The 23,291-nt window shown below is 42.6% G+C and overlaps 1 protein-coding gene across 5 annotated transcripts in view; it reads right to left on the bottom strand.

Annotated features, from left to right (window-relative positions):
• Nucleotides 1–688: 688 nt before the first annotated feature.
• wnt5b (wingless-type MMTV integration site family, member 5b) overlaps nt 689–23,291 on the bottom strand; it is a 71,065-nt gene continuing 48,462 nt past the window's right edge. For 4 of the 5 annotated variants that reach the window (XM_069519795.1, XM_069519796.1, XM_069519794.1 and 1 more), the window contains 6 exons: nt 13,509–13,672; nt 12,282–12,369; nt 11,891–12,050; nt 7,908–8,200; nt 2,646–2,804; nt 689–2,552 (listed from right to left, as the gene is read on the bottom strand). In XM_069519795.1, the coding sequence (XP_069375896.1) occupies nt 2,253–2,552; nt 2,646–2,804; nt 7,908–8,200; nt 11,891–12,050; nt 12,282–12,369; nt 13,509–13,624 (1,116 nt within the window). In that variant the 5' untranslated portion in view covers nt 13,625–13,672 and the 3' untranslated portion in view covers nt 689–2,252. Of the gene's footprint in view, nt 2,553–2,645; nt 2,805–7,907; nt 8,201–11,890; nt 12,051–12,281; nt 12,370–13,508; nt 13,673–13,791; nt 14,255–23,291 lie in introns of those variants that run through there. The other variant, XM_069519798.1, reaches the window with a different exon arrangement.

Genomic DNA, 23,291 nt, shown 5'->3' with positions numbered 1-23,291 from the left:
AATTATAATATAGGCCAAGAGGATATGTTTTCATTGCTGTTTGTCTATTTGTTGGCATTTTAACAAATTTAAAAATTTGCTTCAGATTTGACCTTTTTATTTCTTTTTATATATTTTCTCTCTTTTATACTTCTCCTTTTAATCTTTTTTTATTGTTTTCTTTTAATTTAGTCTCTCTGTTGTTTTTTGTAAATGTCCCTGTACAGCACCTTGAATCTACCTCTGTGAATGAAAGGTGCTTTATAAATAACATTGCCTCGACTTATGAAACCAAATATAACTTCATTCTATCCAGACAAAAATAAATGCAGAAGAAAACATAACCTCCTTTGCAGAGGTAAAAAATTACTGATTCATTTCTATAATCAGTAAAATTACGAGTGCGAGACTATAACCCATTTCATTTTTCATCTTTTTCACCCAGTCTAACTTGCTTGTGACAAATTCATTCCATTTACACTTTTCAGATTTTCAGTAACCTCTGCGACACGAAACTTGGCCCTGCTTTGTGTATGACATTACTGTAATTCTGTACTTCCTGTTCCTATTTTGCATCATTTTCCAAAACACCCTGTCGATGACAAAGACTCGTCTGTTGCTGTCGTGTTGATGGCGAACACAGTGAAAACATTGGCTGGGGTCAAACTTCTCTGAAAAAAAGAGAAACTGCACAAACACAACAAAAGCCTCATTGTCGAAGACTAGTTTATCAAAAGAATACACCGTAATACTCACGTATAAAACATAGAAAAACAGAGAATGAAAAACAATAATAAAATATACTTTCTTTTCTCATCTACTATTCTTTAAAAAGTAATCAGTTGCAGTCCTTTCTGTTTCTCCGCGCTCACACACTCCTTTTTTCAGTCCTCTTCTGTCCTTGTTCGTGTTCTGTCCATCAAGTGTATTGTATAATAAACCAACAATATTCTTTCAGGTTACAACAACGCCGTTATAAAGAACGTTTTAACTGGAGGCAGAGCTGCTAATTCGACACCACAGGGCTTTTTGTTGACTTAATAAGTTGCATAACGGTGTGAGATGAAGAGGCTCCTCTCGCGGCCTCTCAGTGCGGTACATTAAGGCCGGTACAGCACATTAGTCTCACTAATGGAGGTCTGCGCTAGCCTCGCTGTCAGAAGGTCACGGAGCCGGACCGGCGGCGTGTGAGCTGCTTGTTTAAGCGGCCGCCTTGTAAAGATGGCAGCGGCCTCCTTAACCTGCTCCGGCTCACTTGATGGGATTCGCTCTTGTGACGAGCAGCTGACAGATGGAGAGCGTGCACTGTACGTTATTGGTCCAGTTTGATGAACTGCTTTCTTGTCCCTCTTTTAAATTCATTTGTCTTTTCCCTCTTTTCTTTATTCCCTCCATTTCCACGTTTGTTCCCCCGCCTGCCAATAAGCGACTCCTCTTGTTTTCTCCCTTCTGTCCCACTCACTCTGGATTTTTCTGCATTCCCGAACAGGTGAGTCTGGCAACGTCAGCACAACTCACGTCATGCGTGTGTGTGGATTTCTCTTGTGGGGTCAAAGGTCAAAAAGGTTGTAGAAGCGCGCACAGGGAGGGGACACCACTGTCAGCACTATAATGGTTCAACACCCAAACATGTGAAGTGAGTTTTACGGATCCAAACAGTGTCTCGGGGTCACTCAAGTCTTTTTTTAAATAACAAACATTTGTGTATATTTATTTATTATTTAGTCATATATTTATTTATCATTTCCTCAACGACTCGTTAGTCTAGTTATATGTGTCCCTTCTTTTTTTAAGGGTCCAGTTGTTCCACCTGCAAGTCCATCAGTCCTTCACTAATCATTCTTTTTCTTTGTCTCCCCTTTCCTTCCCTCCATCCTTCAGGGTTGTGATCAGGATGTAGTGATGACAGGAGTGATGGAAAAACAAGAAACTCAGAGAGCCGTTGCGAAAAGTGTGGAAGACGTTCAGTTCATCCTCTTCGATCCATCTCTCATTCGGCTGTTCATACACACACACACACACACACACAAAAACATGACCTCACAGCAGATTCTACAACTGCATGTGAAAAAGTGTTTTCTCATCGGAGGCAAGAAGGAAATAAAAAGATAAGAGCAGCTTTGTCAGATAATGGAACTTATAGTCTCGACTCATCCGAAACAAAACCCTGAAAAAATCACCCTCCTGAATCCGTCACCCTCCATCATCCCACCACTGTTCCCCCCCTCCTCCTTTTCCACCCCCATCCGTCCGTCCGCTGTCCCTCACGTGCGCTATTTACACACAAACTGGTCCACGAGCGTCGTGCAGCGCTTGCACTTGACATAGCAGCACCAGTGGAACTTGCAGTGGCAGCGCTCGTGCTTGTAGGTCTTGAACTGGTCGTACCCTCGGCCGCAGCACATCAGCTCGCAGCCGTCCATGCCCTCCGAGGTTTTGTTGCAGAGGCGGCCCTGGGTGCCGAGGGAGCCTGTGGTCTCGTTGCGGAGGCAGTAGTCCGGGCTGGGGTCGATGTAGACCAGGTCCTCGGGGGTCGGGGTGTTGAAGCGTTTGTCGACCTGCTCCAGTTTTCCCTGGATGAGATAAAGAAAAAGATGGATTTTGTGAGATTTCAGATTTTTCTGGTCACCATGGAGGGAGAGGTTCATCAGCTATGAATTAATTACCTTGCGTCCGATGCGCATGGCGGCAGCACTGTCGTACTTCTCCTTCAGAAACTCCCCGACCCGTCTGAAGTCGGCCAATTGGAGCCAACAAGTCTTCAGGCTGCAGGAGCCCGAGACTCCGTGACACTTACACGCCACATTAGCGAGGTTATAGACGGCCTGGTGGACCGAGAGACAGAGATGTTTTCACTCACAGTTCATTTCTTTACAATATCTTATCTAAACAAGGTCAACAGAAAGGAAATATATGTATTTTTTCCATCCGTCCAGTATCTGTGGTTATCCTTTGATGGTAACTATGTATATACTGAGATTTTACTCCATAAGAAAAGTTTTCCATGGCATAATCATATCATAAGAATGATCAAATTCAACATCCAGGACACTTTAATGTAACAGTAAACTTTTTTTTGCAGCCTTCCTTGAAAATCAAATAATTTGTCTGGCATAGAACAGTTTCATATTTAATATAAAACTTGCTGCAGCTGATTCTTCCCATTGAAAAAAGAGCAAAATCAACTTGATAATTATAATATAAATATAAAACTGTAATTATAGGTCAGAAAACACAATCTGCTGGTTAGGTCACATATTATCTAATGTTGAGTTACATGTTTTCCATGTCATTTTATCTTGTCCTGTCCTTGGACACTGAGTGAGACGCTGGGAATTAGATGTTTGCGTGTTTTACTTCTCACATAAAAAGTAAAAGTAGTAACTCAGCAGAAATACACAGGATCTGTATTTCCGCTCTGCACTGAGGCCTGCACATCTGTTTCCTGCTATGCTGCTGCCATCTAGTGGTGAACACGTGTCAGTACTCCCTCTCATCTACAGTAGTTGAAGAAACCATGTGCTCAGCAAACTGAACCAAGAGAAAAGAACAAGGTAAATCCATGATTGTTGAATTTATACAGTTTTAGTTGATGTACTCTTTACTCTGGGTCATTTCACACGGTCACACAGATGTTTCCTTTACACACAATAGGAAAAATGTCTGATATCTTTTTTTAACACTGACTATATTACAGACAATTAATTTTTAGCTATGACATACTACATTAACATATTGGACCCAATACGGATGGATGGATGGATGGACGGATGGACAGATGGACGGATAGATAGATAGATAGATAGATAGATAGATAGATAGATAGACTTAATTGATCCCAACCAGGAAATTGCTGTTATAGTAGCAAGGTATCAGGCACATACAAAACAAGACTTAATAATATAGAGGAAGATCAAACCTATGCAAAATCTAAATAATACAAATACAAAATTGAGGTGAAGTGTTGTGGAAGAACCTCTCAAGCCTGTTATCCCTCTCCTCTAAGTCACTTCTGCCACATGACTAAATGTAACAGTAGATCCACATGTGCCAGCTGAGCACTTGTTCATGCGCCGCTGCACTTAACAGGGGGGGACGTTCCCTCATCCAAATAATCTTTACGCAGCTGTAAACCTGGAAACGTGCCTGTCTCTGGGTTTCTGTCAGCGCTGTGCCGGAGCAGAACCCGCCTTACTGTTAGAATGTGCAGAGAAACACATAAACAAAGGGGGAAAATGCAAAGCAAAGAAAAACAAAGAAAGATTTTTTTTTTACGCTGTCAATTCTGCTCTACCAAACTAAAACAAACAGCTGACCCAGCATAGAAGGTCCACTGGAAACCATAGGAAATGAGGCTCTATTGTGAATTGACTTTCCCACACGGCTTCTATATAGAAAGTAGTCATTTTAAAGACTATGTATAAACAGCTACAGTGTGACATGTTATTATCTGAACTGTAAAGTCAGCAGCTTTCAGCAAAATCACAGGGTAGATCACAACTATTGTAAATGTTAAAGAATATAAATATAAATACATTGCATGCTATGGATTCTTCGGAATCCTGATATAAGTTCCTATTTTAACCAGAAACTCTCTTGGATCATCTGAAACACCGAAGTTTGGATCATCTGCTGCCAAATTTAGCCAAACTACCCAATTATCTGGCTTAAAACTTCACTTAAACTCAAATTTTAACTTAAAACAAAATGCTCTGGCTTAGTTTCAACTTTCAGAAGCTTCTTTATCAATATATATTTGAGTGTGTGAGTAAATAAATAAATAAATAAAAACCAGAGCAGGAAACAGGAGATTTATGATCCTGGCAGCAGTGAACTTTACGGGGAGCCCTTCACCCCTGCAGTTTTACCAGGTCGCTTTAACAGCGTTCAGTAAACAAGTCACATAACACACACACACACACACACACACACACACACACACACACACACACCCCTCCCCAACACACACACGCACTCACATCCTTTATACACAAGTAGTGTGTCACTAATCATGGATTACATTTAATTTAAGAACAGATCTTTCGACACACTGTACTCTCAGATTCTATTATTTCTGACTCCTCACACAAACCCATCCCTGTGTCTCCTCGCGTTGCCTGATCTCAATTACCTTCTCACCTCTGTGCCCCTCACCCCTGCATCCGACCCTCACCTCCCACCCCTGCTCCCCTCTACTTTACTACCCAGCAGGCATAGCACTCGGCACCCTCCAATCCTGCCGATCGACCCCGATGACCCCGACGAACAAGCTGCTGAGAATGAGAGAGGACAATGACATGTTGTCGATTGTAGAAGAGTAAAAGCCACATTTTAAAATAAGGTGTTTTACTTTCTAGACCCTTCAGACTATAAACTGCACATTTCTAATGCTCAGAATGAGTTTTTATGTTTTCAATAACTTCGAGCCTCATCCTTAGTATGAACAGCGCTATAGAAACAATTTTCATTATAAGCTGCCAATAACTTTACACTGTCAAACTGTGCATGTGTGTGTCCAGCATCACACTGAGCCATTTGGTGGGTCATGCCTGCTGGGCGCAATGACACAGGACCTTATGAACACACACACACACACACACACACGTTCAGTCATGCGTAGTGGAGACACGGTCTCTGTGTCAAGCACAATAGATTCTGCTCAGGCAGGGTTAGGGGTGAGGAGTGGTGTGTGTGTGTGTGTGTGTGTGTGTGTGTGTGTGTGTGTGTGTGTGTGGAGTCAGTAGTAGGTTGAGTCAGTGCTATAATGGGGCAGACATGGAGGAAACAGCTCGGCCTTTGTGACAGCAGAAGCAGTAAATGAGGAGCACAGGACAGACAGAGACGAGAGACTGCAGTGTCTGTTGGACCGAGCAGCTTAAAGTCCAGTATACAGATGAACGTCAGGGTCCAGATTTCATCATCTGTCCATATCTGCAAAGGTCAATACGTCTCATCTATATGCAGCCAGAAAGTTATGACTCTGGTTGTGCAATGTGGGGACAAATCAGAGTATACCCATCGACTGAAACTGAAAACTTTAAAATAACATCTAACATATGCCCATATATAATCAGTATATGCATTTCATAGCATTACTATTACATCAAATAGAAAGAATGAGTATGTTTCGTTATGTTTCGGGCACAGGTCAGAACTAAGAGGGGAGGTACAATAATGCTTGTGGGTGAGCGGACATTTCTCTTCAATTTCCCAAATCAGAACTTTTGAGCTTGTGTCCTCAACAGGTTGACAGATACATTTGAAAGTTCTCTTCTGTGTCCTGTTATTGTTATTGTCTTTGGACTGGGAATGTGCGTCAAGTTGTTTTGGTGTCTGTGTGACGAGCACTGCCTCATTTGATTTGTGTGAAACAGAGACAGTGGACCTGGGTGAGTGTGTGCATGTGTGTGTGGGTCTTTGCTTTGAGAGTCGGGGGAGTGTGACGGAGTCCCATTCCTCACCCTGTGTCTCGGTCTCCAGACGCTTGTACACACACACACAGACACACACACACACACACTGAAGAACACACACATACATAGCGGCACGCCCCTGTCACCTCTACAAAAGCCCGGTGGTTTGCCTTGTTCAACCAAGCGAGACAAATCCTGCTTAAGACAAACCGGCGTGTCCCGAAAGAAAAAAGAGAGGAAGAAGGGATGAGGAGGAGAGAAGAAACTTGTCTTCCCTTTTCATCCCTGTCTTCTCCTCTCTTCCAATCCAGTGGTCAGACAACAATGAAAGCCAAGAATCAAACTGGAGAGAGGGAGGAAAAGTCATTCAAAAAGAAGTGTGTTACAGAACTGTGTGTGTGTGTGTGTGTGTGTGTGTGAATATAAGGCTGTAGCAGTAGATCTCTCTCTCATACACTCCACTATAGCCCCAGTGGGACCCTCAGCAGAAACACAACCTCTCCAGACCCTCACCTTCGACCTCTGACACACACACACACACACACAAAAACCAGACACACTGTCTCTCACACAAATCAAATGGAGCTGAGATGTGCACGCAGTCAAACACACACACACACATAGACAGGCGCTGAAGGTCTCTTTCTTGTAAACAGCTTAAACAAATCTTCTCTGAAGATAAAAGTGAAGATAAACACATCTTTAAGATCCACTCTGTACCTGAATGCCCAAATGGACCTTTTACAAGGAGAGTGTGTGTGTTTGTGTGTGTGTGTTTGTGTGTGTATGTGTGTGTTTGTGTGTGTCCACACTCGTGCATGTGTGTTTACATCCCAGTCAAAGGTGAAAGGTTTCTTTTAGTGCATTTCTCCACCTGAGGGCATTTCCAAACACGCTTCTACGTCAAGTTTAGAGCCTCGGACTGTCTCGGGATGGTGACCAGCATGGGACAAAAACTCAAAGGCCTAAAAAAACTGAGCGTGCTTGTTTGACAAAACATAACTTGCATTAATTTGATTTTTTTTTTGCTTATTTTTTTAAACCTTTAAAATCTCATCGTGCAACTATGCTGTTGTCGATTGTGCTGCTGCATAAATGTAGGCGGATATATTGTGTGTGTGTGTGTGTGTGTGTGTGTGTGTGTGTGTGTGTGTGTGTGTGTGTGTGTGTGTGTGTGTGTGTGTGTGTGTGTGTGTGTGTGTGTGTGTGTGTGTGTTACTCTGATGGAATGTGTGTTGACCTAGCGACCTATCCAGACTCCAAGGGCGTTAGCAGTTATACCATTTGGACCCTCCCAATAAATAACCTACACACACACCCACAAACATACTGGCAGGTCAGGCAGTTGGGGGCCACCTTGACTCACACATACATTCCTTACAGACAGACACACACACACAAATACACACACAGGGTTAAGAGTCATGGGTACACACTCACTTCCAGAACTCTGAACTTCATCCCTTATTTTTCCCCGGGACAGAAACATTAAAGTACGGGTGTGTGTTTCTGTACCTGTCTCCCTGCTTCGTTGTTCTGCACGTTCATCATTGTGCGGGCGTGCTCAGCAGACCCACGGGGGTAATTCTTCTCCCTCTCCCTTGCGTCCACAAACTCACGCGCGAACCGGTAGCCATAGTGAACGTTGTCGCCGCAGCCGCCCCACAGCCAGTCACGCGGCAGGTCACGGGGTCGTGCGGCCCGGCTGCAGCCACAGGTGGACAGCTCGCCCTCACGGCACGCCCGGCTGATGGCGTTGACCACGCCAGCCGCACTTATGGCGTAGGTGAAGGCCGTTTCCCTGGAGCCTGAAGAAAGACAGAATTTACTGAAGTGAGAATTGAAGCACATTATAATATATTCTGTCACAATGACTCTCACTTCAATGTAATCAGTGCTTCGCTCAGTGTGTGTGTGTGTGTGTGTGTATGTGTGTGCATCCCCTGACAGGAAACATGGGTAGCTGCTCAGGTTAACTCGCCCCCTCCCCAACACACACAGCAAACAGCCCCACACCCCTGTCGACCCAACAATAGACAATAGATGTGATTTTAGGCTCAAACTCAGAACCTGTTTAAACCCAGCAGCTTTAAATACCAGCTCAGTCGTCCATGACACATGTGAAGGAAACATATCGGCCTCTCCTCAGTCACCTGGAACTTTTCTTCATTTCCATGTCGGCTCGTCCACTCTTATGTTTTAGAACCAGTTCCTTCACATCACTAAACGTACCTCTACTTCTTCATCTGTGCTGGTATCGAGCTTTGAGATGTTTCTGTGTCCACGTATAAAGATAAATCAAATTTAATTTGTGATGCTCACAGAAAAGAGGAAGTATGTTAGAAAAGTTCTGCCACAACCTTCCAGAAACAACATTCCTGTTACTGTGTTTTCATCGGCACAACTTTCTGCCTCACAAATACTTTCTGTTGACAGAGTGATGCTGCTAAATGTCATTTTCCACCTGCATCAGTCTCATCCTCTCCATCTTATTGACATCTTTGAAAACCCTGCACAGATTAAAGTACAACATCTGAATAACATCTTTCTTTTTGTAATTTCAGTAAAATGACCCTTTCCATCTTTTTTTCCATCACTTTCATCAAGACTTTATGTTCATTGTACACTGTCTTTCATAGTTGTACAGCACTTTGAGCTATGAAAGGTACTATACAAATAAAATCGGCAAAAGAAATCAATCTTCAAATTATATTAATAAAAATAATAATAAATAATACTAAAGTTTAATGCACACATATTTAAATGTTCCAGTCTTCAACCACACTGCAGGAAGTTAGTGGCGTGGGGCTTCCCTGACTGTCTTGTCAATCCAGTCTCCTGTAGGTTCTCACAAAATTGTCTTTGCTGTGGACTAACATATTCATCCGTTCTCAGGGGCCCATTTCTCAGATCGAGCCCCAAGCAATTGTCAGCTTTGCCCTCCCTGTTGCAACACACTAACCCATATTAACCAATTCTATTGACTTGGGGGACTAACACCATCTTACACTGTGGAATACACAACACAACCTGCATGTCCTATTCTCCACATTAATACACAAACCATTTCAACACACAAGGAAGAAAGAAAGAGGACAAAGACCATGAAAAGTGTTGTGAAACTCCACGATTTACATGTGAAACAGTCGAGAATCTCACAGTACTTTAGGTCCAGGCTGAATTTACATCACAGGGACATTTTATGAGCCGTGATTCCAGTATTTGACTTTTTGCATGATCATTTTTCTATATTCAAATTATCTTTAAAACCTGATCTCACTGTTATTGAGAATCCAACACAATGTCAAGCTGTTCCACGTGAAAGTCTGGAACTCTGGACTGACTTTGATGCTTTTCTTTATGACAGGCTTTAACACATTTATTGGGATGAGACAGGAATTTCCCAGTTTGGGATCAATTAAGTCCATCCACCTATAATCCATCCAGAAATCTGACTGGAGTATGTTCTATAATAAAGGTGCTTTGCAGTGTGGCTCTTTGTGTGACACAGAATCAACAGCAGGCTTCAGACAGACAGACAGACAGATATGCATGCAGATGTGAGTCGTGTGGGCTGCTCATTCAGGTTTCCAGCAGCAGTATCACACAGTCAGGACGAGGGCGCATGTTAAACACGCAGCAGGATCATAATGAGACGCAGGCCCAGCGGTTTATGGGACTGGAGGAGCCTCCACTTCAAAAAGCAGGTCCGGATGTGCCGGCTCGGTGTCAGCTCATCGGCGCATTTCAAAAGAGGAGCCGCAGGACAATGGAGCGACTCACACCTCCGTATAAGAGCGACTGTCAATAGAGAGAGGCGCACAGAGGAGCGCAGACAGAGGAGAGAGGCGCAAACACCTCCACTGACTGACTGACTGCCCCGCAGCGGATCTCACACTTACTTGTTGATGAGAGCTTTCCCACATCGCCTGCTGGGAATTACACGCTCAGGCTGCTGATCCAGGGTCTGAGCGACACCAAGATATTTATTAAAAAATGGCTGGAGACGCACGAAGCGTTTCTATGATGGGGGGTTTTACGCGTTAGGCCTTTCAGTGCCGACTCCTGTCTCCGTTTAGATAAAGACTGAGTTTAAGGGCTCAGTGCGCCTGCGCGTAATGTGCCAGCGACAAGTGAACTGTGGGCGCAAAGTACTCCCACTTTTATCAATATGTCAAAAATGTTATTAATGTCACAAAAACGTAAATTCACAAATGAAGAAAGAAAGAAGCCCCACCTTTCTCCTTGATGAAAAATGAAATGTTATGACTATTACAAAATATATGACTAATCAACTGATTAAAAAGAATTCCAATCATCACCAGACATCTGTTTCCCATATGAGACAAATGGCCGATCAAAAAAAAGAAAGAAAAATCCACATGATATCCAAATGTGAAATGATTAATGGTATAGGTTCAATAAAGACAGAAAAATCCAACCCATACACGCTTCGCTGCAAACTCTGGAATAGCCTCAATAACAATACACAACAAGGGACGATCCGGAATTTGATAAAACATGATCAAAGTAAGAAAAAATATCTATATAGTCAACTGACTGTTAAGTTTTACAGCCACGCAACCTGACACACCATAGTGTTTTTCTATCGTGCTACATACCCACCTCATGACTATATGTGTGACGCTGTCAGGTTTAACAGTATTTACCTGATGTGCCAATTTGAATAACTTCTGATTTCATATCATGTCACAACCCCAGAGGTCAGTGCCAGCACCAACCACACACGTAGGATCATATCTGTCTCCACCAAACCTCTGCACTTCGCTATATTCAACTTCAGGCTGCATAATAATGTGTTGTATTATTTCAGCCTGTTATTTGACTGAAAGCAAACATCCTCCTCTATCAGGATCGGCCCGACCCGTCTAAACACCATGGGCGTTGGTTTCTACACAGATAATCACCATAACAGACCTTTCAAAATAAGACTATTAATCTGCACATTATTAGAACCGTCCCCTGAATAGCTGTACAGTTAATGTCTGGATGCTGTGTGTGGGCTTCAGGGGTTTCAGTTGCCAACGTCTTTGCACTTTTCACTTTAACAATGAAATAAGTGAAGTCAGTAGCACCATTGAATTCTCTTTCTGTTTTAACATTTCTTACAGATTCGATTGAAGGTCATAAATGTGCTACATGCACACAAACAACAGTAGGTTATGGACTTCTGCATTATACATGAAATCAGTATTTGTTTTTACTTTTCTAATTCTGTCTCATGATTCTGTTAATGTCTCCCTTTCTTATCTGATTTACTTTTATCTTGTGTCTTTTATTGGTATAAAGAATGCTATATAGAAAAATCTGACTTGATTTCAAATCCGACATAAACAACATACAGTTGCAACAGAAGCAGCTTCTTCTTAAATCTCCAACACAAACTGGACTGGAGTTGGCCATCACCCTTTAACTGACTGACAAAAACAGACTTTCCTTGCTGTTCCTGATTCCACTGTTTTCATCCGTCAACTCACCGATCTGCATGACCCGTCCAAACACAGATGTGTTGTCCACGGTGCTGCAGTTCCACCTCCTCTGTCTGAACTGATACTGGCACTCCTTGATTCCAGTCTTGGCTCCGTCCCCGATGTAGATCATGTGGTCCTGGTACAGCTGGCAGAGCTTCCTCTGGCCCTGCGGACCACACAGCAGCAGCAGCAGAGGAGAGATTAGCCGAGATTAGTCAGTTAATGGTTTGATACTTTAGTCGTCTCTGCAGGGAAATTCTCCCTCTCCCTCTAACTACAGAAGAGGAGCTTGTAGGAACATAAGGTGCTCAGAGACTCAAGCAGCCATTGTTGATGTCATGAGAGTGGTAAGAGACGTGTTTATAATATTTGAAGATGTATTTCCTCGGGATCTTACCTGAGAGAGTCCAGACAGCTGACTGCAGAGAGGCTGAGCTCCGATGATGTACATCTCTGGCCGCTGGATTGGGGTCAGAGCTAGTGACCTGAGAGACAGAGCCCATATAAATCCTCAATTCAAACTAATAAACGGAATCTATTAAACTCACAGATAAAGTGGCACAAACTGAGCCTCTGTGATGTACGACTCTGTCTGTGAGAGCAGGTCGGTGCTGCAGAGGACAAAGTTCAGAGGCAGGTTTTATTAGTGCAACCGGCCTATAAAACGTAGATAAATAAGCTCCTGTGGTGAACATCTCTGCAGTCGCTATCCTCTTGGTCTGTTTCATTTCCCTTTACAACAAAAAAGTGTCGTAATTAAACATGTTAATCATGTTGGACTAAAAAAATCTCACAAATTAAAGTAGAACTGTAGCAAAACACAGACAATATGACAGTAAACTCTTTGTGGTCTCTTATAAAGACTATCTGAGCAAAGTCAAATCTAATTGAAATATCTGTTTGACCAAGTTTTCAATTTCAAATGCATATCACATTTAGGAAACTATTCGGGCATCGTCTTAAATTTGCATTTGGATATTTGACTTTAGTACTAAAGGAAAATGATTAACTCTCACCCTTCCCATGTTGTTTGATGGCTTGAGAACTCATATCATGCACTGATTAAAGTTACAGGTGAGTTCTACAAACCTGCACACACGATGGTGTGACACTGCATCACCACAGTTTTTGAAAGTCAAGAACAAGTGTGTTGTGAATTGACGGTCTTGAAGGTGCAGAAGCAGCAGGCCACCTTACAGCGCCATTTGGGCCTCAGCCAGGGTAAATATTGTGACAGAGCCTTCACATTTGTTCCATTCATTGTTAGTGCTCCACCACACGAATGGAACACCCCCCCCCCCAAAACACACACGCACGCACACGTGAGGCAACACAGAGTGAAGCCTTGGCCCAAAATGTGCCAGCTGTCATCTTTATCAAGAGTCTAGACGCAAGAAATTAGGAGGATATGGTGAGAATCTGAACCTCCCGTGCGTAAAAGCCAAAATACGCACATTTCAAGCGCAAGGGTGAGGACTACGTTATAGAATCAAATCTTGAATAGAATGCACGTTGTTTGAACCAACAACTTGTTCGAACCACCAAGTGGAGGTCAGTTCAACCACAGTTTGGTAATATCTTTCAAAAAAATAAATGCACCGCCAGTGATCAATGAGTTACTCACAACCACGAGTTGGCATCCACCACCAGCAGTTGGGAGCTGCAGGCGAGGAAGGCGGCTGCCAGCAGCAGATGTCGGACAGCACCGGTTCTCCTTCTCCGGACAGGCCTGTTGTCCATGGTCCGCTGCGTCACCGCCTCACAGCCGGTGTTTGGGGAAGCGCTCCGCTGTTGAGACATGGGCACAGAGTGAGGGAGGCGTCCCTGCTCAGCCCTGCCGGGTCTCTAGTCTCTGGGCCTGGACGCAAAAAAACCCTCAAATCTGGCGATGCGTGAGTGAGACTCACGTGTGTCCTGATTTTTTGTCCCAGTTTCTTACTCTCCACTTGCCTTTACCCTTTCCTCCCCTCTCTCTATGTCCAAAAGAAAATCCCTCTTAGAAGATGGTGAAAAAGTCAACCAAACAGGACAAAGTTCGTAATCCACATTAGTAGTAGTAGTTTCACTGTGGATGAGTCCAGAATTGATCTGAAATTACAGCAACATGTTTCTAGAAGCTCTGGAAAGCTGCCTGCAAATAAAACAAGAGTCCTCTGTACTTAAAACTCCTCTAAGATGTGCGTAAAATGGTTTGGCATCAGTTAGATTTTACGCAGAGACAGACGATATGTTCCTCAACCCATGCCTTTAAAAAATGAAATAAAACATGCTAAAACAAAACATAGTGCGTAAAGTTGTTGTCCTGGGGAAATATTAACGAGGAGAGTAATCACTAATTGAGCAGCAAACCGACTGCTCCTTTCCCTTCCTGTGCCCTAACAGGCCACTCCACATCTCCCTCTCTCTTTCTCTCTCTCTCCCTGCTATACACTCCTCCTCTTCTCACCCCCACTTCACCTCAGACCAGACCCCTCCACCCCCCCTTTTACAGCCATACATCGCGCAAGCCTGCGCGCAAAGCAGAGGATCAACAAATGTTTATAGGCTGGAAGCACCTGCATTACTGGTGACATTGAGTTCACAAGGATTGGAAATGAACTAAACTGAAACCCAATGGAAGGAAATCATAGCAAATTAATCTGTTCATTGTTTTTGGCCGATCAATCAGTGATCAATGAATTGTTCATCCATGGACTCACAGTTTTGGTCATTCACTTAAACTTAAAAGTGAATTTGTTACTCCAAATGAAGTGTGTAAAATAATGGCAAGCAGAGAGCTTTTTACTGTATAAGCCAGAGAGGGAGACATTCCTTTTATGAGCTGAAGTGGATAATTTGTTTGGATAAAAGGTGAGCGCTTCAAAATCGCCTAATCCCTTCTTCTTTGGTGTGCGAAAATAAAAGGCGACATACCGCCTCCACACACACGTTTACGCACGGACACACACACTGACAAAGACGGCCGGGAGTCCTGGAAAGTCCGGGCAAGTAAAGAAAAGGAGTTTGGGAGCGAGCTCCCCTCAATTCACGACGCGGTCCAAGACAAAGTGCGCACAGGGTGTGTGCGCGGTGGAGGTGCCTCTTCTGATCCGACTCAGCGCTTCTCTAAAGAACCAGTGCGTCCATAAGCGACAGAGAGGTTAGGTCGGGGCCCTGAGACTTCAAAAATCCGGTCCCTGATGTTTTATCATCACAAAAAGGTATTTTAGACTTTACAAGATCAAATAACAAATCAGAATGGAACAACAAGAAACGAAAAGAATAACTCTCGAGATATTAAGACAGCATTTGGAAACATAGATTCCTCAGCTTTACGCATTCTAAAACCCCCCTGGGAATCTATTGTATTTCAACAAGGACACAGAGATCAGTTTAAACACGGACTTTTAAACTACCAAGAGCCCTAAGTTTATTTTAACCTTACACTTATTACATATATGCATCTAAAATATGTGATATCTTTTGTGTAATAAATTCTTCTACATGTCATTCTAGGGTTTCTGTTGGATCAGAGTCGGATGTCATTCGTCTCTGCATGACAATAGACCCGCAGCAATGTTAAGCAGGGGCCGCACACCTTTCATCTCCCAGGGGCCCCGAAGTTCCCAGTGACACACACACACACACACACACACACACACACACAGCAGAATATCAACCAGCAGTCAGATGTATATTGGAGGCAGCCAGTTAGATCACTTCACTGTGTGTGAAGTTCACAAGGAGTCCAGTCAGGTTGGTCGGGTGAGTAAACATGTTTTAGGAAACAGAAACGTGTTTATATTGCGTAACAACATAAAAACTGGTTGGACTGAAAGAGTCTGTATTTAAATATTGTCTGTATTCAGATGTTGTCATCTCCATAAACGTGAGGCACCTTGCATTGGTTTCCGTTTGTATGCTTCAGGTTACTGAGACAACAGCGCCCCCATTTGGCCAAACACACACATTCCTCTGTATCTGCTGTGGCATGTGTTATTATTATGAACTTCTTGCCTAATGGAACATATTTAGATTAGATATAGGTACTGTTTTGTGACTTATGACAGTATCACGTCTTATACACTGCACTGTACCATATATTACATACCGTATACTGCAATAGAAAGTATTTGTACTACTTTAAACGTTATTATCTAACTGCTGTCTTTAATAGTGTTACTCTATTCTTATTCTATTCTATGATGTTCAGTATTATGTACTGGGCCGCTGTAATACCCATATTCCTGGAATCAATGATTATCTTATCTATAGTGAGGATATTATATGTGCACAGAGTAAAATATCCAAACCCAAGACATCCATGTTTTTTATGGCAGAAGCAAATACAAATATTGTAAAGGCCACGTGGATCATTTTAAATACATTACATGTTTTGGTAAATGTTAAAACCTTCCATGTAGGATATGAGATGATGTTCGGTGAATTTGGCTGCACAGAACGTCTTTGTACCAAGTGACGTACACTGCTGGAAACACTGGTGAAGCAGTATATGTTTGTAGTAGTCAAGAGAAAAGTTTCAAAATATGACACGGTCTGTTGTTTTCAGTTTCAAGTCATTGTTATTTTTGTCGACTCACGCTTGTGTCTGTTTCTCTCCCTGAGTCAGAGCAGAATAAAAGACTGCAGCAAGACAATGACTCAGGATTATTGATGACAGACCAATCAGCAGCTGCCCTGTTACTAATGATCAGCCTTTATCTGACACCACAGCACCATCCACTGCTTTCATAGGAAGAAACTGCAGAAAGTCTAGTTTGGAGCTTGTACAGAGTTAAGAAAAAAATTAACATTTCAAAACAGAATGTATTTTGAGACATCTGAAAAAAATAAATATGTTTCTCCCCCTGACATCTTTGATGATTGAAACACTGACGGCCTCATTATTCTGGGACAGCATCAGAAATAATGGACTGAAGCAGCCACGCTGATGTTTGATGTAGTCACAGCAGTAGTCAAGTTGTGATGTGCTCACTGAAACACAAGGAGGAGCAGTTCAGCCTCGATACACACACGAGGCCAAAAGAAAGTCAGTGAGGGTTGAGAGCACAGAGACAAAACTTTGGACCAAGTGAGATAAAGAAGGAATGAAAGAGGAAGGAGGGGAAACAGTGAAAGAGAGAGGGAGTGTCCAAGTAATGGATATACAGTGAGGGAGTCAGACGGAGAGAGATGGGGGACTTATCCCTGGAGGATATGAGCAATAGTCATGCAACAGGGAGCAATGCCTGAAAGAGTCGGCATGCAGCTCCTCTCTGGATTAACCAGCAGCCTCACTCTCTTGTTTTTATTGCCGTCAGTGCCAGGCTGCAGCGAGAGAGCCAGGCCGCTCTCTCCTGCAGGGAAAGCAGCTGCGCTCGGCTGATGTCTGAGCTGAGCCCCTGGAAGCCGCCGATGCCAAAAATGCTAATTGCCAATTTTTAGAAATGACTGTCACTTGAAAATTGATCACCCTCTAGTTAAATATAATACTCAGAGTGTATATAGAGGGAGTCAGAGTAGAGCGAGAGAAGAGAGGATGCATGTGACACACTTGATGAGGGTATTTTTTTTGCAGCTTGAGGAAACCCAGTTGCAGCCTCTTAGGTAGGAGACTTTAACCCCTGTTTATGGCAGCTTCTCAGTTAGAGAGTTAAAGAGTTAATTTATCCAAAAGACATTGTGCACCAAGGTAGGCCTTCTCTGAACAGGTACAGGCCAGACTCAACCTGAGCATCGTCCCCGGAAGAGACAGCCTGTCCTCAACAGTGCATTCAAACTAAAAGCAGAAATGTGCCAGTGCCTCACTGTTCAGCTGCTTTCAACCAGTGGTGAAGGAAATATTCAGATCTTTTACTAAAATGTAGGAAAAGTGAAGCCCTTTACTGAACATTTTATGTACATGTATAAAACCATAACAAACATACATAATCAGAAATGAAAGTACTCATAATGCAAAGAATGATGTTCCACTGAAAAGCACAAACTGGAAACCTGAACGTCTTTTTCTTGCATCTATCATGTTTCCTTCTTTTCTGCTGCCTCCAGCAAGAGGTCAGAGGTCAGGCACAGCAGCAGAGCTCTGACCCCACAGCCTGAAGGGACTCAGAGGTTCACTTAAGGACCCTGTATGACGTTTATGTCCTAAGCGACTTGCACTACAGCTTGACAACACCAGAGCTTTGGTCAAGTGGGAGAGTTTGGTGTTTGAGGAGTCAGGAGCGGAGGAGCTCTCTGAACTTGAGTCTTCAGGAAGTTGTTGAAGACAGAGAGGGATGACTCTTTCTGACGGAATTCATCAGGTCAGTCCAACATCGAGGAACCATAAACCAGAACAGTCTGGACTGTGATTGGCTCGTGCAGACCCAGAAATCGCACAACCATCTCCTCCGTCACCATGTCTGAACTAAGAGTCTAATCCACAATTTTTACCAGACACACCCAGAACATATGCTATCTAATTCATAAAGGTTTTCTAACTCATCCTTTGTGGATTTTCTTATCGTTCCTCTCTCATCTCACCCACTGTTTCTAAGCTCCCGTCCTTCTTCTTTTGATTTGATATAAAAACAACCATGCAGAGCAGACATGGGAATCTGTGGCAGCTCTGTGCAGACACACGGACACATGTAAGAACCAGAGAGCTCAAACTACAAATACAACCTGCAGCAAACCCATGGGTGAAACTATACCTGCTCCACTTATTATAGCTATAAACCTCAACTTCAGTCTCTCTCTCTCTCTCTCTCTCTCTCTCTCTCTCACACACAGACACACACACACACACACACACACTGGGGAAATGCAGTGGGACTTGGCAGCAGCTGAGAGAGACCCTGTGCTTTATCTCAGTCTTTGTTTTTACACCTTACATGTGTATTTGCATGTTCAACGGCCTCTTCCATCTCCTCTTTTATTCCGATTCTCATCCCTCCCTTCCATCTCTCCTCCCTCCCTTCCTCCAACATTCTCCTATCCCCCTTTCTCCAATCGCGTCTCCCTTCTCCGTCACGCTTGCTCTGCCCTCTCCTCCATCCCTCACTCCCCGTCTCTGTCCATCTCCTCCCTCCCTCCTTCCCTCCATCCATCCTTCTGTCAGCTGGCAGAAGATGAGTCATGCCTCTTGCTGGGAGGCTAAAACTCTCTCTCTAAATATATCTCCTCTATACTTCTCCTCCTCGCTCGTTCTACATCTCGTCCTCCATCTTTCTCTGCCCTTTATCACCATTTGTTTCTCTGCATCTCTTTGCCTTTTTCTGTTGTGGTTGTTTCCCCCTTCCTTTGACAATTTCTCTCCTGCGCGTTTATGTTACTCTCTGTCAGTCTGAAAGTCACATTCATCAGCCGTTTATAATTCTGTTCATCCCTCCCTCTATCGTTCTCTCCTACTCTTTCTGGCTCTCCAAACAGTGCTCACAGGCCTCCATAAAAAGCTGCTCTCACACTCCCTCGTCTCTTCGCTGTGGTGCTGTGAACGCACTGCATTTAGTTGTGTAGTTCTACTGCATATACACAAAGTTGTTTATATAGTTCTGCACCTTTTTATTTGGTTCAGGGAATAAAGACGTACATTATTACTATGTGCATGTGTTGTCCAGGGTTTGTCTGTATATAAACGTTTTCTCTGTACTGTAAAGACACACATCCAAACGTTATAATATTTGGTCAATAAAATTACATTAGATTTTAATAAAGGCATCATGAGTGAAGGAGAGAATATACACACCTAGGATATATTGTAATGATGTAATTCCAAATTAAAAAGACACCAACTAAACTATGATTGTTGAGGTTAATGCAATAAAAATATAATTTAACTTGATGCAATAAAAATATATCACAGATTTAAAATACAATGCAAATGAAACACTACATTTAATCACATTTTACTTTAAACTGCAACCTAGTTGAAAAATCTTGTTTTAGTCTAATTTTAGCAAAGTAAGAAACTTTTTTCAGCTGATGTTGTAATTACGATCAACACGCTAAGATGTACAGGAACAGAAGTGAAGAAACATTATTTTTAGTAGTGAGAGGAAGACTGTGTTCCTTCTTTCACAATATCACTTCAAGTACAACATTAGTTGTGTTTTCAAGGTTAAGAAGGACGTTTCAGACTAAACTTTTAAGCCAACAACTACAAGAAGTTCTTACAGAGAGAAATGAAAACAAGTTTCATAGGGGCAATATCTGCTGAGGAAGAGCAAGTGATCGGATTAAAAGACCCACCCGCTACTAAAGGAACATTATGGATAGATTGTTTCGTCAATTCTAAATCATGATTCCTCTTCCTTGGATAAAAGTTTCAGTCTACAACCTTCAACGGTTGCAATAATTATTACGTTTACAAATCATATTACGCCATATTTCATTTGGGTGGTCTCTAGCTATTTGTATACAACGCAATTGATATAATTCTGTCGCATTCAGCCGAGTGCTTGGATCCATCTGATCTGGCTGATGAATATAATCTGAGTCTAAACTCATAAATAAGCCTGGACTAGTTCTGTTTGGTGGAAATGGAACAACTGAGAAAGCTCTGGTACTGGACTGAAACTCTGTGAGAGGCTGAATCCCTGATCAGGAAGCCCAGGGAGAAGCTGCTGGGGCTGGGTCTTATTCCCCTGACCCCCCCCCTCTGGTGCCCTGGAGCTCTGCTGGTCAAACTACACTGGTCTCTTGATCCCGTCCCTGGAGAAATTAACAAGCTCAAACGTGCACAAACAGATTTGCAAGCACACACAGAGAAAAACCAGTACACTTTTGATGATCTCACATTATTATCCAACTTTTGGTTTAGTTTTTAGTTTTTTATTACATCTTCACTAGTGTCTCCATTATCTGGAAGTTCTCTCTTTTCATCCCATCCTCATTTCTCCTCCTCCTCCTCCTCCTCCTCCTCCTCCCTCCTTTGTCCCTCATTCAGTCTTGTAATGTTTAATTCAGACACAATGTGTTTCCTTAACAATGAATTATTCACAGGTTGTTTATAGTTATCAGCATAAAGTTCTTCTTCATCTCTCATCTACGCTGTTTGTCATCATCGTCACATACATACCACTATTTTGGATTTTTGGATGATACACTTTGCCAAACAAATGTTTTGAAGATAGAAAGTTTGAAATTATCTGGTTCACAGCATCTTCTTGTGCTTTACAGTAATGGCCGATAGTCGCAGATGAGTAGGACGAATGACACATCGTACAAATTTGATGTCAATAAAATGTGACAGACCTAATTTGGACTAAAATGTCTGTTGTTATTTTAAAGATCTCTAACTAAACCTGACGAGAACAAATTCTTTGGCAACACATTCAGTCCCTGATGAGTCATCTTTGTCTTTGCTGCTATTTATGGAAACACTTTGCATTTTAGTTGTTAATTTTTTCCTCTCATATGTCTCAGCTTTGTGAGTATTTGGACTTGATCTGGACGCAGGTCTTGGTATTTTTTAATCAGGTCCAGCAAGGTTGTTTAATCCACTTCATATACTTTAATGCATTATATTGTATTACTGAAGGAAGAATGGACCGGGAAAGTATAAAAACATTACAAAATTAGAAATGGTCCCTCAAGCTTCTATATAAACCTGATATTGGTGAAAAACTAGATGAGCTTCAAAACACCTTAAATGGATTTCCCACTCACATAACTTAAGAGTATGGACAGTATTTAATGTATAGTATTTATTATCATCCAAGTTATATACTGTTAAACTGAGTGAATGATTATAACCCCCTGCTACTCGCCAATAAATTTGAATGTCTGACGTTAACTCCAGAAAAAATGTCTCTGAGTTTGCCTACATACATAGAACGCAGCAGGAGATTGTCCAAGTCAGACGTGTTCACAAAAACAGGAAAATCTCTGCTGCTTTCAGGTGAAGGTTGGCGCCTGGGTAAAGAATCTAGGAGGAAGGACATGAATAAATTCTCTGTGTTTTTGTTTGAAGCACAAGCAAGTTGAGATATTTGTATTCTGTATATTTTGTAGTTTTGTGTCTATCGTCAAAAATGTCATCCACACACCCACTCGTTAATGTGAATTCTCCAGACAGTTTCCTGCTGAGCTCACTCAGACTCTTTCCGGACATGGAACTTGGGGCTGACAGGAAAAGTTCCGCAGAATGTCCAGAGCAACTGACTTAGACCTTTTGTAGAAAATCCAGAGTTCAGTGCAAGTCTGAAGGCAGCGTGACTGAGTGATGCACCATTGGTTGAGTGTTTGGAGTTTCCCCAATGCTCATTCAAAATGACTCGAACAGTTTCTATGTGGGAGTGTTTACAGGCAGTGCTGCCAAATTAGCATCTTTGTTGTTAGATGAAACAACTTTTAACAACTTTGTGTCAGTAACAAATCCAACAACTCTTTGGAGAAAAAAGCTCAACCACTTTCTAACGAGTTGCTGGTATTTCCCCACGAACTCAAGGTTGGACTTTCCCTCCACACGCACATCTCATTCAAATTAACACGTGGCAGCTGTTACAGACATGCACTTTAGGTAAGTTTGTATGGCCATATCACAGAACACATCTTCAACTTATGTGTATGTTGATTTTGTCAGATCTTGAATTTAAAGTTTAAATCTACAGTGTTGCTGTACCTCTCTGAAATTCAAATCTTTTCTTTTGTTTCGAGTGAAACATGACTGTCAGAAATAGGTGACGCCCGAATATCAAAGTGGAAGCTTTTGACTAGATGCTGTTCACTCCTCGGGTCAGTCTTCATCTTGTAGAAGACTCAGATGTTGTCTCCTTCAAACTTGACCGTACTTGGCATTTTTAACATTTGCCTTGAACACAGGTGAATGGATCTTGCCTCCAGCTCTGGCAATGACACATGTACAGAACCTCCATATCAAAAACTCCAAAACCTGCCATAGCGCAATTTCTAAGATTAAAAATGTTCTGCTTTTCACCTTCATGGCTCTCCGCACAAAACCAGCCAGATAAGCACACACACAAACACACACACCCACACACACACACACACACACACACACACACACACACACACACACCGATATTCAGCCTCATGCCAACAGATGACAGAGTGCATTGAGGAAATGCCAAAATGCTGACTACTGAGGGAGAGAGAGCACGCGGCTGAAAAATCTCCTATGTCAGACTGCAGAGCTGGCAGAAAAAAAAGCATTGTTGAGGACACACACACAAACACACACCTAGGCAGCCTGTGTGGTTCACAAAAACTGGAGCAGGGTAGCAGTGCGTGCACACACACGCACGCACACACAGCCTGAGAGGCACTGTGGCGAGACGGAAGCACAGACGGGCTGTCAGAGAGACGGAAGAGAAAGTAAAGAAAGGGAAGAAAAGAGGGAGGAAACAGAAAGAAAGGCAGGTAGAAATGGATGGAGAGAAGCATGGAAAGAGAAAGAGAGATGCAGAGAAAACACAACGCTTGCATC

This window comes from Paralichthys olivaceus, chromosome 23 (assembly GCF_024713975.1).
Source record: "Paralichthys olivaceus isolate ysfri-2021 chromosome 23, ASM2471397v2, whole genome shotgun sequence".
NCBI classification, from domain to species: Eukaryota; Metazoa; Chordata; class Actinopteri; order Pleuronectiformes; family Paralichthyidae; genus Paralichthys; species Paralichthys olivaceus.
This window is presented reverse-complemented; position numbering and strand designations above follow the sequence as displayed.